Consider the following 15,185-nt stretch of genomic DNA (forward strand, 5'->3'; position numbering starts at 1 on the left):
CCACTGGCCAAAGCCAGCAGTCGGTACACAGAGAGCCTGCTGGCTGATGAGAACAGGGCCCGATGGGATGGGAACCAGCTTGCAACAGCGTTCTTTGCAGATGCTGGGAAGGAAAAAAACTGTTTGTGCTTTTAAGCCTGGAAGGTCTGTACGAAGTGGGTTCGTATCTCCCTCTAACTGCACTGCACTGGGACGATCCCTTGGTGTTTGCTTATACTGAGTGTTACCACCATTCACGATTTAGCAGCCTGAGTTTAAAAAAAAAAAAAAAAGATGAAGTTTTGAAGGTACTGGGTCCAGAAGCCCTTTGGTTAAGCTTGTATCTTCCTCTCTCCTCCGTGGATGATCAGGTACAAAGAATTGTTTCTCTGAAGCGCTATTTCCCCTCTGACAGCTGTATATTTCTACACAGTACAGTACCACGGTTGGGAGCTTTTGCGTCTACCTTGTTTTCCAGTGTTCACTGGGGAATTCTACGCTGGTGTGTTCTGTAGTCAAGTATTTATATCCTGGTTTGAAATGCTGAAGGCAGAACATGGACTTGTTCCTACTTGCTGCTGTAAGGAGGCTGAAAGGTTGGTGGCTTTAGGGCCACTGCAGCTATTTAAAAGGGTAATAACTGCCCTCCCTTTCCTGTCTGCAGAAAATGGAGGTATTTCTGCAATTGCAGTTCAACAACAAAAGGGCCACAGCTGTACTGTTTAATTGGCCTCCCTCTGGGGAGGAAAGGAGTACAGTCGCTTTGCTCATTTCTCATGACCAACGCCAACTCGATGCCTGGCACAACACACTGGGCCCTCAGAGTCTGACGATCAACACACTGGAAGTAATTGGCATGCCATCATGGTGTCCCTGTCACGGCCCACTCAGAACCCGCATGGGACATAGCCCATACTCTCATTCAAACGATAGCCACACTGACCCGGCGGAATGGTTCCTTCTGTCCATGTTGACAGGCCTGGCTTTGGCCCTCTGGCTTTGTCTGGGAGCCATGGCTGTCATCATGTGGGTGCAGTATAGGCTTTCGACCCATTCATTGTCCTGTCTGCCCCAGCATTAATGCAGAGCTACAAAAATAGCTGCACTGTTGACGGTCTCTTGGTCACATCTGTTTCCCTCACAAACATAGCCTGTGGTTTTCTGCTGCAGAGAGCCTGTGTTACGATTTTTTGTTCCTTCCAATGGCTCATCAAAAAAAAATAAACAAAGCCTGCCTCTGCCACACACCCTGACTCTGTTAAGAAGTCCACAGTCACAACAAACAGGGCTTCCAGTGCTCCCTCTCACACTCGAGTCACCTGGTCAGTCAGAAGCTCCTTCACCGACCAGTTCTTGCGGTTCTAGTCAGTTCTGGAAGCCTTGGTTAAGCTACAAGAAGGGGACCAGAAAGCCACCACACACTTTGCCCGTGGCTGTCATGCTCTCTCGATTGCCTAAACAGCCCCATTTCCCTAATTTCAGCCATCAGATTTTATACCAGCAGTAAGATTCTGTTTAATATCCTTAGGAATATTTTCCACAAACCATTACCATTAATTTGGTATTTATTGAGCCAAGTGGACTTCAAAACTCAAAAGAAACTTGTCCAAAAAAAAAAAAAAAAAAAAAAAGCAATCGTGTTAATCAGAAATGGTTTCTTTTTAAATATCTCTTCTTCTGCTCCCTAAGTGCTCATAGCCATTCCGAGCTTTTCCTATTTGTGTCCTAGAGGCCACCTGTCCCCTTAGGTGCCTGCAGGGCAGTGCCACGTTACAGAAGCAGGGCTGCAGAGATGATTTATCGGTTAAGGGCCCTTGCTGCTCTTCCAGAGACCCAAGTTCAATACCCAGCACCCACATGGTGGCTGATGACCAAGGAGTCCTCCTTCTCTTACGGCCTCTGCAGACACCAGTCATAAACGTGGTGCACCAATGTCCACATAGGCAAAACCACCATACCTATACAGAATAAATTCTATATTTAAAAAAGTTACAGGCGGGGTTGGGGATTTAGCTCAGTGGTAGAGCACTTGCCTAGGAAGCGCAAGGCCCTGGGTTTGGTTCCCAGCTCCGAAAAAAAAAAGAACCAAAAAAAAAAAAAAAAGTTACAGGCGCCCATCTCCGAGCCACAGTTGGCTCATGCATGATCAGGACCTAGATGTGGAGGCAGGATGTTCTCAGAAGGAATCCTGAACAGGGAGGTAAGAAACATGACACCTCGTCCGTAGCATTGATAAAGGCTCAGCCTCCTGTTCTGCCGACCAAATGGCATGTCATGAGAGCCAACGAGGTAGTGGATGTGAAAGGGCTTTAAGACCTTGGGAATAAAGGGACTGTGCATACACATGAGGTAATATATCCTCAAGGGCATGTGCATCCCTTTGGGGGGAAATGATGCATGGAAAGAAATGTGAAGGGAAAGCCAGTAAACAGGACGCTAACTCCCGTCCGACAGCATCAGCATCACCTGGGAAATTGGGAGAACTGTGACACTGTGGGCCACATCCCAGACCAGCTGGGCAGCTGGCTCAGGAAGTGGAGGCAGGCCTTCTGTTTTAAATCAGCTTTCCAGCTGTGTGGTGGTGGTGTCACTTTTAATGCAGACAGAGGCAGATAGATCTCAAAGTTTGCTGTCAGCCTGGTCTATGGAGTGAGTTCCAGCATGGCCAGTGACCCCCGTCTCACAAAACCAAAAAAATCAGCGTTCCAGGGGATTCTAATGCACACTGACGTTGGAGAGCCGCTGGCCCTGCCTTTGCCTCTAGCTTCTGTAGTTTGGGGAATCTCTGTTATCGTGGTGACTTTTGGCCCCCTTGCTTCAGTAGAGCCATTTGCCCTGTGCAGAGGAGAGAAAACACTGTCTCCAGAGTTTGTAAGAAAAAGGAAAAAGCCTGCACTGTCCATTGTTTTTGACAGTGCGCCCTGGAGAGCTTGTTAAGATGGAGGTAGGCTTGAGAGCCTCCTCCCTCTGCCTCAAAGGTGCTGGTGTGTTTGCCTCACCTCCTGCCCTGGGGCCTGCTGCTTCTCCAGCCAGTCCTTAAAAGGAGCAGCGAGTGCCACATTTGTTCTTTCTGGTGCCAGGTCTGCGTTATTTCACCTCCCTGGCGTCAAGTGGATGCTTAATGAGAGCCGTGACGTAGGTGCAGCAGACTTGAGAGAAAGCAGCCACAGCCTGGGCTATCTGCTGGCTCTCTCCTCTTCACCTTTCCCAGCCTCCAGTTCTGCCTCTGTGAGGCAGCTACAGCCACCCATCTGTCCTAACTCTGTAGCCCAGAAAAGGCTTCTGACTCAGAAGGAGATGCTGGTGGGGCTCTGTGGCCACTGATAAATGACAGTGCGAAGTGGTAGTGACTTTGTTTATCTCTATCCTCTTGGCAAGCCCCGCTGGCCCCATCCTCGGTCATAAGGGAAAATGTTGCCATTTCTTGGTGTTTTTAAGGACCAGTGCCATCTCTTCCTGTAATTCTTGTCTCTGACCTTGGATTCAGGTCTGGAGTTCACTAGTGGTCACACCTTCCAAACTTGTACCTTGTTTTAAACAGCTAAGGCCGGCCAGAAGGAACTCGGTCATTTGCTCATTTGACAGAACTTCATTCTGGGAGACACAGAGGAAGCTCCCTGGGGTGGGGGTGGCTTCTAGGGGAAAGCAGTGGGACAAAAGCCATGCTGTGGATTTGTGAGACTGTTTCTGTTTTAAACAGAAGGGAAGAAGCGTCCTGTCAGCTAAAGTCAGCTGTGGAGTTCAGAGGGCTATGATGGAGTCAGAGAAGTGTACTCCATATAAAAGCAAGGGTACCTACCCCACCAGACACCCTCAACCTGTGGTCAGACGTGCCTTGCCTTACCTCCAGGGAAGTAAAAGAAGCCATCTGTCCTAAAGAGCTGTCAGAATGGCTTGAGCCATTCCTCCTTTCCCTGACAGAGTACTGATTCCCAATAAAAAGAAAAGTTAAAAAAAAAAAAAAAAGAAGCAGATAAAGACCACATGTCAAACGCCCACTTCATTTAATTCAACGTATTTTCAGAGCACCAGGCTACTGTTCCGAGTGTCTACTGAGTGTAGGCATGTCTTGCACACTCTAGCTTTCTCAACAACCCTTCAAGGTCAGCACAGCAAGCCTCATTCTACAGGTAAGGAGACTGAGGCTTTTAGAGGTTAATGTTGAACAAGTAGATGAGAGGTGTGGGGTTGGGATTTATTCTCTCAGACTCCAAAGTGGGCTTCGCCTGGGGCCTGGGATCTAAATGCACACCTTTCTGACAGGATTGCCCCCCAACTCCCACCCCGGCTAACCTCGTGCTCTCCCTGCCAGGCCCTCCGGGTGCCCTCCTTGCCTGGCTTCTTCCAACCATGCAGCTGGTTCCCCAGAGTTGCGTTTAAAGAAGACTCCGGACTTTTAAAGAGTAGTTGCGTCTGCTTGTTGGAGGGAGGAGGGTTTCCTAAGGGAAAACTCTGGGTCAGACCTTTCAACAAAGCAACCAGGAACAGTCATGGCTGGCCCTTGAGGCCTCAAGAGGAACGACTGACACGGGTTTCTCCTGTTCCATAGTTGACACTAACAGCAGGATGGTACAACCTGGACAGACAGCTGGGAGGTGTCACCTGTGTCTTGTCCTGGAGAAGAGCTCCCCTCTCCCAGGAAAAGCTTGCTGTTGTGACAGGCACTGCAGACTTCTATAATGAAGATGTCCTGTGTCAGCTTCCTGTCTCACCAATTGCCAGGACGGCTTCCCTCTAAAGGCTGTTGCCCATGAAGAGAAGCCCCCATGTCCTCTCAGTCCTCTTTGCCACTTCCTGCTTAGGTTCATTTGTAAAGACCGAACCAGATCCCCGCCATATCTTTACATCCTCAACCTGTGGTCAGACATGCCTTGCCCTGTGTTGTTCGATGGATCACATTGCACAGTGGGCAGCATCAAGCGGGAGGTAAATGTGACTTTTCTTTTTCCTCTCTCCCTTTTCCCTACCCCTTTTCTCCTCTCTTCCTTTCTCCTCATCTCCTCTCTCTTTCTGTATCTGTCTGTCTGTCTGACTGACCGACTCAGTCACTCATTCACCGTCTGTCTCTGTCTTGAGGAGTCTTAGAGATTGAACCTGTGAGTTCAGGTATGCTGAGAACGAACTCTACCAACCTACGCCCCCAGCCAAGACTTCACATTCTTGATCACAGCCATGTCTTTGCAACATCAGAATTCAAGAACTCTTTCTGCTCGAACCTGCTCTATTCCAGTCCCATCTTTAGGAGTCATGAGCTCCAGGGCCTGTGTCACACTCCAAATCAAAATATACTTGAGACTGGAAGGCAAAATGGAAACATGAGTTTGGATTCTTCCCTCTGGCCCAGGCATGTCTCATATGTACAGGAATTTTTTTTTCCCATTTCTGGATTTCCTCTGAGCCACCACACTGACTCTTCCACCCCTTCATCCTGCCACACCCCAGTCAGCTTCCTTTTGATGCACTGCAGAGTTGACTCCAATACCCACTGCCCGAATAATCCTCTGCAGGCACCTCTAAGCCAGGAAGCCTCCTCCACTTGGTAGGGTAGCACTCTCCTGGTTCTTAAGGGCCTGCAACTCGCTTTAGATCTAGAGTCTGCTCTAAACTGGCTTCTTTGCACACTCAAGTCCAGACTCTTACTCCTCAAAGGGTTCTTCAGGCCAAAACGGAGCAGCCATGTCCCCCTCGCCTGGGGCATATTAGAAATGTAAGCATTTGGACCTTCCCCAGCCCCACTGAGTTCAACTGCACCACACGTCACACACAAGTGTGAGAAGAGTTGTCTAAAAAGCTTGACCTGCTGAAGGTTCACCCCTGCCTGAGTAGAGGGAATAGAGATGGGACCAAGAGGCAGGAAGAACAAGGCAGGAACCCAAGTCACAGGCCTCCTGCGTAAAGATGAGAAGACAAGCACTTTTCCTAGAGCTTCAGAGGGTTATGGAAGACCCACTTACCCTTGTAGAGAGGAGGGGAGGAAGGGGGGCTACATGGTGCCACCAAGGGCTTGGGCGCAGAGGGCACATGCTATATCAAGAGGGGAGTAGAGGTGGGGCTCCTACCCTCATGATACCCAGTGTTGCCAGGCGTCAACAGATGAGAACACTTGCCATTCAGCCTCGAGCTGTTGGATGACTGGGTTTCTTCCCTCCCTCCTGTTGGCAGAGTCACCCTCGCCCACTGGCTGGATTACTGGGAGAGGATGCTCAGGAAATGTTTGTTGTATTGAAAGGAAGCCACAGCTTGTGCAGAGTCTGGATAATTCACCAGACGTGGGCCTCATGGGAGGGGCCTGGATGGAGTGAGAAAGACACATCCCAATGTCGCACTCAGCTGAGGTTGCTATCCCTCTGTCTCTGACTGTGTGCTTGCTTTTGCATGGCCTTAGTGAGGGGAAGTGGAGAAGGAAGAGAGGGCAGGAAATGGCTCCCGGCTGCAAGGTCTACTCAGGGCACCCATTATGTCAGATCTGGATGTGAGGAGGGAGGCTCAGCACCTGCTAGTGAGCTCTCCCACTCTCCTGCAGCAACAGGGGAATCCTAGCCCAGTTCAAAGAGGCCCTCTGAATGCCTCCTTTCCCCCAAGAAGCCTTAGGTTTTACTCTTCCTCTCCAAGTGTGTTCCTGACAGCTGTGAGCCCCAAACCACTTTCTCGGGGCCTCCATCAACTGTTGAAATCCAGGTTTGGCCATCTTAGAAGACTGTGGAACTGTGGGACTGAGAGTCACCTGGATGAAGGGCATGGTTATCAGAAAGAGCCTAAGCTGACCATACCAGCTTTGAGACGGCCTGGAGCTGAGGAGCCTGGAGGCTTGTGACTGGGGAGGGAGACCAGGCAATGACGAATTACAAGGAGCCAGGAGACCTATGTATTGGGGTCCTACCAAATCTCTGTGGGAAAGGCTTATGGCCTAGGTAACAGTAAGCCCAGGCCAGGGGTACCAGCCCTGAACAGGAGACCCCAGCCTGGCAAGTACACCAGGGCCCTTGCCTGTGTGTAACAACCCACTGGTGTAGAGAGGCATGCAGAAGAGGCCCTCACTTGGTGTCCCTGTGGAGTTTTGCCACATTGCTCAACCAGAAAAGTACAAGACTCCCACCAGCAACCATACTCCCACCTCACAGAAGACTCTTGACTGAGCCTCCCTCCCCCCAGCCTAGCTCCCCAAATCCCCTGAGCTTCACTCAGCACCTTCCTGCAGGGCCAGGACCCCCTGCCCTGCTTCTTTTACTCATGCCTCTTGCCCTTGGGCCAATTCCTCTGGGGGGCCTGCTTCTTGGTGTCAGGTTCTGCTGGGCCCCAGCCCTAGCAACCCTGTCCTCTTTGGGCTCTGGGGTCTCTGCTTCTCTCAGTGACTCAGTGCAACTGTGGACTTCCAGCCCCGGCTGGTGGTCACTGCCCTCCAAGGTCTGCTGCTCAGAACCATTTGGCCATGACTCTGGACTTTCCTGAGCCCCAGCCTTTGGACTGGGTATATGTGTACTTTCTCCAGGCCTGGGGCTGCTAGCTCCTCCCACAGAGAGGTCAAGGGGAGCCAAGTCAGAATGTTGTGGAGAGTCTGGGGCCAAACTGGCTGTAGAGGTTCCCAACTCTTCTCTTAGCCCCTCTGGGGAGGCTAGAATTGGGCTGGTTGCAGACTTGGTCTCTTGTCTGTCTGGCTCTCTTTCAGTCCGCTTCTGTATGCACTCTTCCTCTGCACTGGGAGTCTTCATGGTGCTCTGGCTTCCCTGAAGCAAAAGAATAGTGCATCTGCTAGTACGTTTGGGGCTTCTGTCCCCAGCCTGTCCTATCCTATGCCAAAGGACCCACCTCCTGGCTCTGCAGTTTCTGGTCTTCTTTGACATCACACCTGTAGAAACACAAGCAAGCAGCAGGTCCTGTTCCGGGCTCTACCTTGCTTCCAGTAACCCCTCTTTATAGCTAGTGGCCTGCATACCCCAGTAAGAAGCTAAAGCCCAGTGATTTCAGAGGAGAGTCAGAGAGGCTCCTGGATGCTTCCTTCCCAGCCTGACCTTACTTCTCAAACCTAGCCGTTCCCTCTGAGCATCCATCCCAGGTTCCCAGTTGCTGTTTATGACCAAGCCTGATGCACCTTGAGATCCATGGGGACTCCAGGCATGTCCCTGCATGCTCTGCCTGGGAAAGGCACACCTCACATCCCAGGGGAAGTGAGCTGTTGTAATTACCACAGCCTCTGGGCACCAGGCTCTAACCGCTACCACCTCTGCTGGTGGCCTTTCTTGGTATCTCATTAACCTGTGGCAGGCAACAAGCAGCCAGGAATCAGGGGCCCTGGGGATGGAGCAGAGGGACCTGGGCCAGTCCAGGAAATTAGGACACCTACATACCTGCCTTGATTTTGTCCCCTGTCACCTGTTACCTTCGGGCCCTGCCAGTTAGCCTCTCCTTCCCCTGGGGTTTGCTGCCTATGGTGGATGTCACAGAGGGTCTTCCAGATTGTCCACCCCGACCTGCAAGACATTGAAGAGGGCAGAGGGCTCTGACAACTGCCTTCAACAGCCGAAGCGATTCTGCTCCTTTTCCACCCCCAACTCACATTTTCCATCCAGGAATGACGGTGGATGCTGAGGCTTTTGGTGGGTCCTAGGACCTAAAGGGAAACAAAGCAAATAGGGACCGGACGTGTCAAAGGATCTAAAACAGAAACCGGAACTCTCTAGTAACAGGAAGCTTACAATGGTCATTCATTCCCTTAGGAGTTTTACCTTCCCGAAGCCCAAGCTACCTCCCCAGAAAAGCCTCCCCTGGCCTGGGGTCCTGGACTGTGTTTACACTGCCCATCTAAGTGATTTGGCCAGCTCATTGGCCCCAAGGCTCTGTGTATGGAGAAGGAAATCACCAGAAATCCAGGGGACTCCTCCCACAGCAAGCTAGGGAAGGTCAACAGGACTTTTACCCCACAAGGAACAGCATCTGGAAAGTGTAGTTAGGCTCCCTGAATCTACTCTGAGCTGTAGCTCAGAAAACACAAGAGAGGTCAAGTAGTGTGGAGGGGAGGAAGGACAGACTTTTTCTGTGTTCCTTTTCATCTTTGATGAATAGAGAGGAGAGTAGGATCCTAGACAAGCTAGGAGGATCATGAGTTCTGGGCCAGCCCTGGTTAAGACTTTCAAAAAACAAACAAGGCACAAGAACATAAGGTGGGTATTGGCTCACCCTTTCTGCTGCCCATGGCCAGGTCCTTGTCCCTAGGCTTGTTGCAGTTCTGTGGCCTGTGTAGACAGAGGAGGGCAGTTAGTCATTAGTGGCAATATGGACAGAGGCTGCGACAGGCTCCACGCAGACACTGTCTTCCCAACCCCAGACCTCCGGGCAGCACAGAGTTGGTGGTTCCAAGAAAGAGAGGGCATACAGAACATTGGAACCAGGGTCTGACTAGAAGTCCCAGGTAAGTCTTTTCCCTCTAAGAGGCATCCATAGTTAGCCCTACCCCTGTCCCACATTCACAGCAAGCTGCTCAGCCATGCCACCCACATGGGCTTGGCTTTGTCCAGGTCCCATGGGCGGCTCCAGTCACCCTGTGGGTTTCTATGCCGGGCAAGGCGGGCCAGGTCAATCTGCTCTCTCTCCTGTTTCCACTGCGTGTAGTCCCAGGTGGCCTCAGGAGGCATCCCCAAGGGCTGTTGGGAAGGTGGGCCTGGGACCAGGCCTGGACTCCGGGGCTCCAGAGCACCCTGCAAGGGGATGATACTTAGTGTTATGGGGGAGAAGTAGGGAGAAGATTTAAGTAGAGCTCCAGAGTCAGCTGAGCCCCTTCCTCTCTCAAGGTCTCTGCTTCCCAGTTCATAATTAGGTCTATCTCAATTCTAGCATGCTGTGTTTGCTATGAACTGTTTGCAGGAATCCACTTGGTCGCTGCCAGTTTGAGACAGGTAATTTAACCTCTCCGTATATTAGGTCCTTATCTCTGTAAAAGGAGCCGTCTCTTTTCTTAGAGTTGTTAGTGTGGGTAGACCAGCCCTAGATAGGAGGGGCCCCCACAGACGGTGAGCAAAATCGAGAACAATTACAAGGGGCTGCTGCCACCTAGAGGTCAGAGCTGGCACATAGCCAGTCCCCTACACATCCCTCTGACACCTTAACAGGCGAGTCATAGGTCATATTATGGCTGGATGATGTATCTGACTTTATCACTTCTCACCACAAGGCATACCCAAAGTGGATATTAGCCAGAGAAGGGGAAGAAAGTCAGAATTCTCCCAGGCGGTGCCTAGGCCAGGTTCGCCTGGGCAAGGAACATATCTGACATAGTTTCTCGTCCTTCCCCAGATGGGGATTGTGTCCCTAGCCCATTTTTAAGATGTACCTTCCCTGCGGAATCTGGGCTGAAGGTCGTCTGCAAGGGAGAACTCTGGCCCCGGCCTCCTCCAGATGTCCCCTTTGCCCTTGGGCTCCTTGCTTGGCTCATGGGTTTCTCACTTACTATCCGTTTGGCCTGGAGAGGGTATGAATAGGCATCATGGCTGAGCCAAGGGAGGGAGACTGCCCACCTGAGGTCTGGAAGCCTTAACTGCTCACCTTGGCTTTGTTTTCCATGGTGACAGCGAGCTCCACCCGGTCCCCCATGCTGAAAGTACCAAGTGAGTCTGCAGCATCTCCATCTGTCTGTGTGGCCATCACTCCAGGGGAAAGGGGTGCCCTCGCCCAGTTTCTGCTGACCACCCTCTTCTCCTGCAGAGTGAGACGCCTGCATCCTCAGGACATATGGGTGATCCTAGCAGAACCTGGGTGCTGGGTGCTGGGTGCTGGGGGGAGGGGCTCCCTAGGTTTGGGTTCCAGCCCTAGGCCTCCCAGGAATGCCCATGGCAAAGCTTAGCCCTTCAGGAGTCCACATGCCAATGATATTAGTTATTCAGAGCTCAGAGCCAACAGAGCGGCCCAAGATGCCACAAGGGCTTGTCATCCCTGAGTCAAGAAATCCAGAGAATGCAGACAAGATGGCCTTATCTCTAAAACAGTTTCTTTTGCTTTCAGCCCAGACTTCTCCAACCTCCGCTCCCTGCAAGGCTTCCGTCTCAGGTTCTGCGATAAAGGTAAGGAGCACATAGGGCATATGTGCACCCAGAAAGGCAGATAGGAGAAAATGGGATAGCTGTAACACTCCAGGCATGGACCAGGCCTCAACCCTGCCAGTCTCCAAGGTGACACTTACACCGGGAACCTGGCTGATGGTGACCGTGAGGCTGTCAGGTTGGAGGAACCCTGGAGTGGTCACAGCCATGCCTCCCTGCTCTGCCTGCCGACGATCCTCCTCGATCTCCTGTGGGAGGGCCTGAGGTCAGCAAGGCCATGGACCCCCAGGCTCACAGACACACAGACGCTGACAGGCCTACACAGAGAAACACCAATGGGACACCAGGGGGCAGAGGCACCACATCACCAGTGCCCAAGACTCTGACCGCGCCTCTGTGAGAGACTCAAACTCTGAGCCAGAGCCTGGGGACATGGTCTAGAGCCCTCAGAGAGAACCCGCTGTGTAAACAGCCTTTTGAAGGTAGCCAGTCACCGGGGTTCTCTCAGTTCACTCACCTGGTACCTTCTGAGTAAAGCCTGGTTCTTCTTGCGCAGGGCAACTATCCTACGGTCCAGCTCGGCATCCTTCTCCTCGTGCCTGCGCATTGTGGGCTCAGCGTTGGGAGGCCCCTATGGAAGGCAAGGAACCCAATAAAAGAAACAGGTTATAGTCCTAAGCTACAGCACACAGGGTGACAGAGGTCCTTAGGAAGATAGTCTACAGAGGGTCAAGCCCCATCCCAGGGATGCCTGTCTGCCAATCTGCCTCCTGAGGGGCTCAGGTCAGGGATACAGACCCAGGGCCTCTGCTCCCAGCAGCAGGCTGCCCCTCCCCCTAACTCCCCAGGGGGTTCTGCTGTGAGCACAGCCTGGAATGAGAGTTAAAAATGGCTCTGGCAGCCGAACCTGCCGTGACTGGGAAGCTGCCAGGGGATTCAGGAGGTCGAGGGGGGCCGGGGCGGGGGGACGACTCTTTGCCTCCCAAGTCTAGAACCGGCACACACAGACAGGTTTGGTTCTGCCCTCCCAGGCACTGAACCCCACTCCCTAAGCCTGTGCGCGGTCGGAAGAAGAGAGCTTCTCTCACAGGCCCAGCCAGCCCTCCAGGTCTGAGCTGCTGGAGCAGTAGAGCAGCAGGTCCATAGCAGCCCCGGCTGGGAGCTACTCTGGGCAAGCTATGCCTCCGGATCAAGGGCCGAGGTTCTATTCTGTCGGGCTGTGGGGTCTGTGCTTTCCTCGGTCCCTGCCCAGCCCACCACCTGCCTCATCATGGCCCTCTTCTTCCCAGGCCCAGCTGCCACCAGCTGTCCCCAGAATGTGGCTGCTTAGTAGTTTGGCTCCCTCCCATCCTTAGAAGACCCCCGCCAAAGAGGAGGTACCACTCACAGCCAAACGCATGGAAATGCCAGGCGCTGAGAGAATTCCAAAGCAGCTCCCGGGAGCCAGAGCTGGAGGTAAGCTGGAGCCACCAGAGCCGGGCCTGTTGGCCTCTCCCTGCCGGCTTCAGCTTTGCTGCTCAGCACAAGAGATCATGTTGTGATTACAAAAGAGTGCTCTGGGCTCCCAGCCAGGAACGCCTAGCCGCCACCCCCACCCTTCCACTCTCAGAGGGCGAGGACCAGGGCACCAGCAGCCGGCCGGTCTTGTCTAACACCTCTCCCTGCCCTGCCTCAGTGTCCCCACACACGAGATCTAGGCACGCAGGGCCCACTTACTGGTCCTGAGTCCCAGTAAGTCTCCTGTCCGTGTTTGCCTGCAAATGGGATAGCTGGCCAGCACACACCGGTCTTCATCCCTCCCACTAGTAGAAAAAGGCAAGAGGTTCCACCCTCTAACAGCCCTCCCTCAAGCGTTTCTCTGCTTTCCTGCTGGTTGTCCAGTCAGTGTGTTTAAGTCATTAGATAAGAGTGAGAAGCCTCCTTCCCAAGGCCTACTACCCCACACTACCACAGACCTAAAATGCCACTCTCCCCCATTTGGTTCCTGAAGTGGAATGTGGTTTTCTCTGTACTCCAAGCATGGCCACTCCTGGAGGCCTAACTCCCTGTGTCTCCAGCCCCCTTCCATGCCGAAAGAAGCCTTTCTCTGGGGTCCTTATCATTTCCTCTGGGAACAATCAACTGCCTTCCTCCCTCAGGATCCTTGCACAGGGCCCTTTCATGCCTTGCACTCCCAGGATAACCTGTGCAGACTCTCTGATCCCAAGAAAGGACACAGCCCCCTTTCCCAGTTCACAGCAGAGGCCAGTCTCTGCCCAGGGTTGTCTAGGTCACCTTCAGTGCTTATGTGGCCCTGACTTCCAGGCCCTGACATGATCGTCATAAACCCTGACATTCCCCATATCCCAGACTGACCAGGTTGCAGATGTTTTCCCTCACCATAAACTAGCCACCCCCCACCCCCCACCCCCCACTCCCTTTTCTCCAGCTACTATTCTCAGCCCCATTGCTGTCTAGGCTTTTGCCCCTGGCCCCGCACCCCATCTCTGCAGCTCCAGAGTTCCCATCCTGCTTGCAAATGCCACTGTGTACCCTCCTCCCTTCCTGCCGGATGTTCCCACTGAGTCAGACTCTTGTCGACTTTCCCAGCAACAGTGACAGTGACGCACCCAAGCTCCTAGATCTCTCTCTGTCTCCCTCCCCATTTCTGTCTGCACACACACACACACACACACACACACACACACACACACACACGTACACACATGCACATGCTCATGCACACACTTCCCCCATCTTCTCTGCACCCTGACTCACAAATACTGCTGAGGTCAGCCCTATCCCAGAAGTCCCTAGCTTCCCACTCTACTTGCACCCTCTATGCTCCGTTCACCTAGGATGTCCACAGATCCCAGTCCTAGAGGACAGAGACCTAATGCTGTCCCCCTCTTTGTTATTTCAGCCCTTGATCAAGTTTAGGGAGGAGGGACAGAGGGACATAGACAGACGACAGAGATAATGCAAGGTTTTTGTGCTTCTCAGCTCCCAGCACGGTCAGAGCAGAGGGGTCAGGAGTCACAGGCAGAAACCCAGCCCTCCGGAAGGGCCACAGGAACATATCCTGAACGCAGAAGCAAACATTTCCCAGTCATGTCAAGACTGAACCCCAAGTGTCACTCACACAGCTTCTCACACCCTCGACAGCCCCCATGGTCTTTTACCACTTTCTCCCCAAAACACTGTTTACGGGTCTGCTCTCCCGCTGGGCAGAGGTTGGTAGCTAAGTGCCCTGAGCCTTCCCCCCCCCCCCCCCGTGCTGCAGAGCATCATTGCCTGCAGCGTGAGTATGAAGTTAGCCAATCTGTCACTGTGGGTACCTGTGCACGGGCTGTGACTGCCTTTCTGACCACTCAGATGCACACAAACTGAAGAGGGGCAGGTGAGTAGCAAAGAATTCCATGGGGGTGAGGGTGGGGGGGGGTTGGTGAGAATTTCCAAACCAGGAGTCTTTTACTCTGAGTCACCACTAGGGGGCAGAAGCATTTAAAAAGCTCGGCTATTGATTGGAGAGGGGGCGGGGTTTTCTTCACCCCTTCTGTGTCACTGTCATCTTCCAAGTCTAGCTCAATGCCACCTTCCAACTCTGACAGAACAGTCAAACTACATGGAGGTAAAAGCTCTGTTCTATTGATGAGCCCAGATAGGTGTTGCCTCCTCTTGGGCTGCCTCACCTGTTTGTGCTGCAGACAACACAAAGGCCTGGGCAGTGGCCTTGCTGTCTCAAGGCCTCTTATTACAGCTGCTCCACCAAAACGAGTTTGATTGAGACTTCTCTCTCTCTGCCCTCTCTTTCTTCTACTAGGGTTGGGCTGGATGACCTAGCCTGGGCTTGGATCTCTGCCCTTCCCAAGTGGCTCTCCACACCTTCCCAGGTCACCTGCCAACTCAGGTGGCCACCACACCTTTTAGGGCCTATATCAGATGTACTTTATTGGTGGCATCTGGAAAAAATACAGTTGGAGCCAACTTCAAGAACAGGAGAGCTGTAAGGCCACGCCTTTCTCTGGGGAGAAACAGGAGATCTGCCCAGGAGGAAAAGCTTAAGAAGTCCATAGGGGTAGCACTGCTCAGGCCCTCTTCCCCATTTCTGTCACCGTGGACATCCCCGCTGCCCCCACTGCTGCTGTGGGCGGCTGGCTGATGGAGTATAGTGTTTAGCCTTTGTCCTACTCCTCT

The 15,185-nt window shown here is 52.7% G+C and overlaps 1 protein-coding gene across 16 annotated transcripts; it reads right to left on the reverse strand.

Annotated features, from left to right (window-relative positions):
• Positions 1 to 3,964: 3,964 nt before the first annotated feature.
• Positions 3,965 to 12,533, reverse strand: Ccdc9b (coiled-coil domain containing 9B). 16 transcript variants are annotated; one of them, NM_001447274.1, is given in 11 exon segments: positions 3,965 to 7,703; positions 7,786 to 7,825; positions 8,357 to 8,447; positions 8,534 to 8,587; positions 9,154 to 9,209; positions 9,472 to 9,671; positions 10,304 to 10,432; positions 10,516 to 10,668; positions 11,150 to 11,257; positions 11,527 to 11,640; positions 12,397 to 12,524. In NM_001447274.1, coding segments are annotated over 11 exon segments (1,500 nt in total). In that variant the 5' UTR covers positions 12,409 to 12,524; the 3' UTR covers positions 3,965 to 7,160.
• Between the last annotated feature and the right edge of the window lie 2,652 nt (positions 12,534 to 15,185).

The sequence above is a fragment of the Rattus norvegicus genome, chromosome 3 (assembly GCF_021556685.1).
Source record: "Rattus norvegicus strain SHRSP/BbbUtx chromosome 3, alternate assembly SHRSP_T2T, whole genome shotgun sequence".
NCBI lineage: Eukaryota > Metazoa > Chordata > Mammalia > Rodentia > Muridae > Rattus > Rattus norvegicus.

Excerpts from the sequence above, each read along its gene's own strand:
- Ccdc9b (XM_087651978.1), bottom strand. The coding sequence starts at position 11,218 with ATGGCTGTGACCACTCCAGGGTTCCTCCAACCTGACAGCCTCACGGTC. Across the intron at positions 10,433-10,515 it reads CCATGGAAAACAAAGCCAAG|GCCAAACGGATAGTAAGTGA; the intron begins GTGAGCAGTTAA and ends TACCCTCTCCAG. Across the intron at positions 8,588-9,153 it reads GGCCATGGGCAGCAGAAAGG|GTCCTAGGACCCACCAAAAG; the intron begins GTGAGCCAATAC and ends GTTTCCCTTTAG.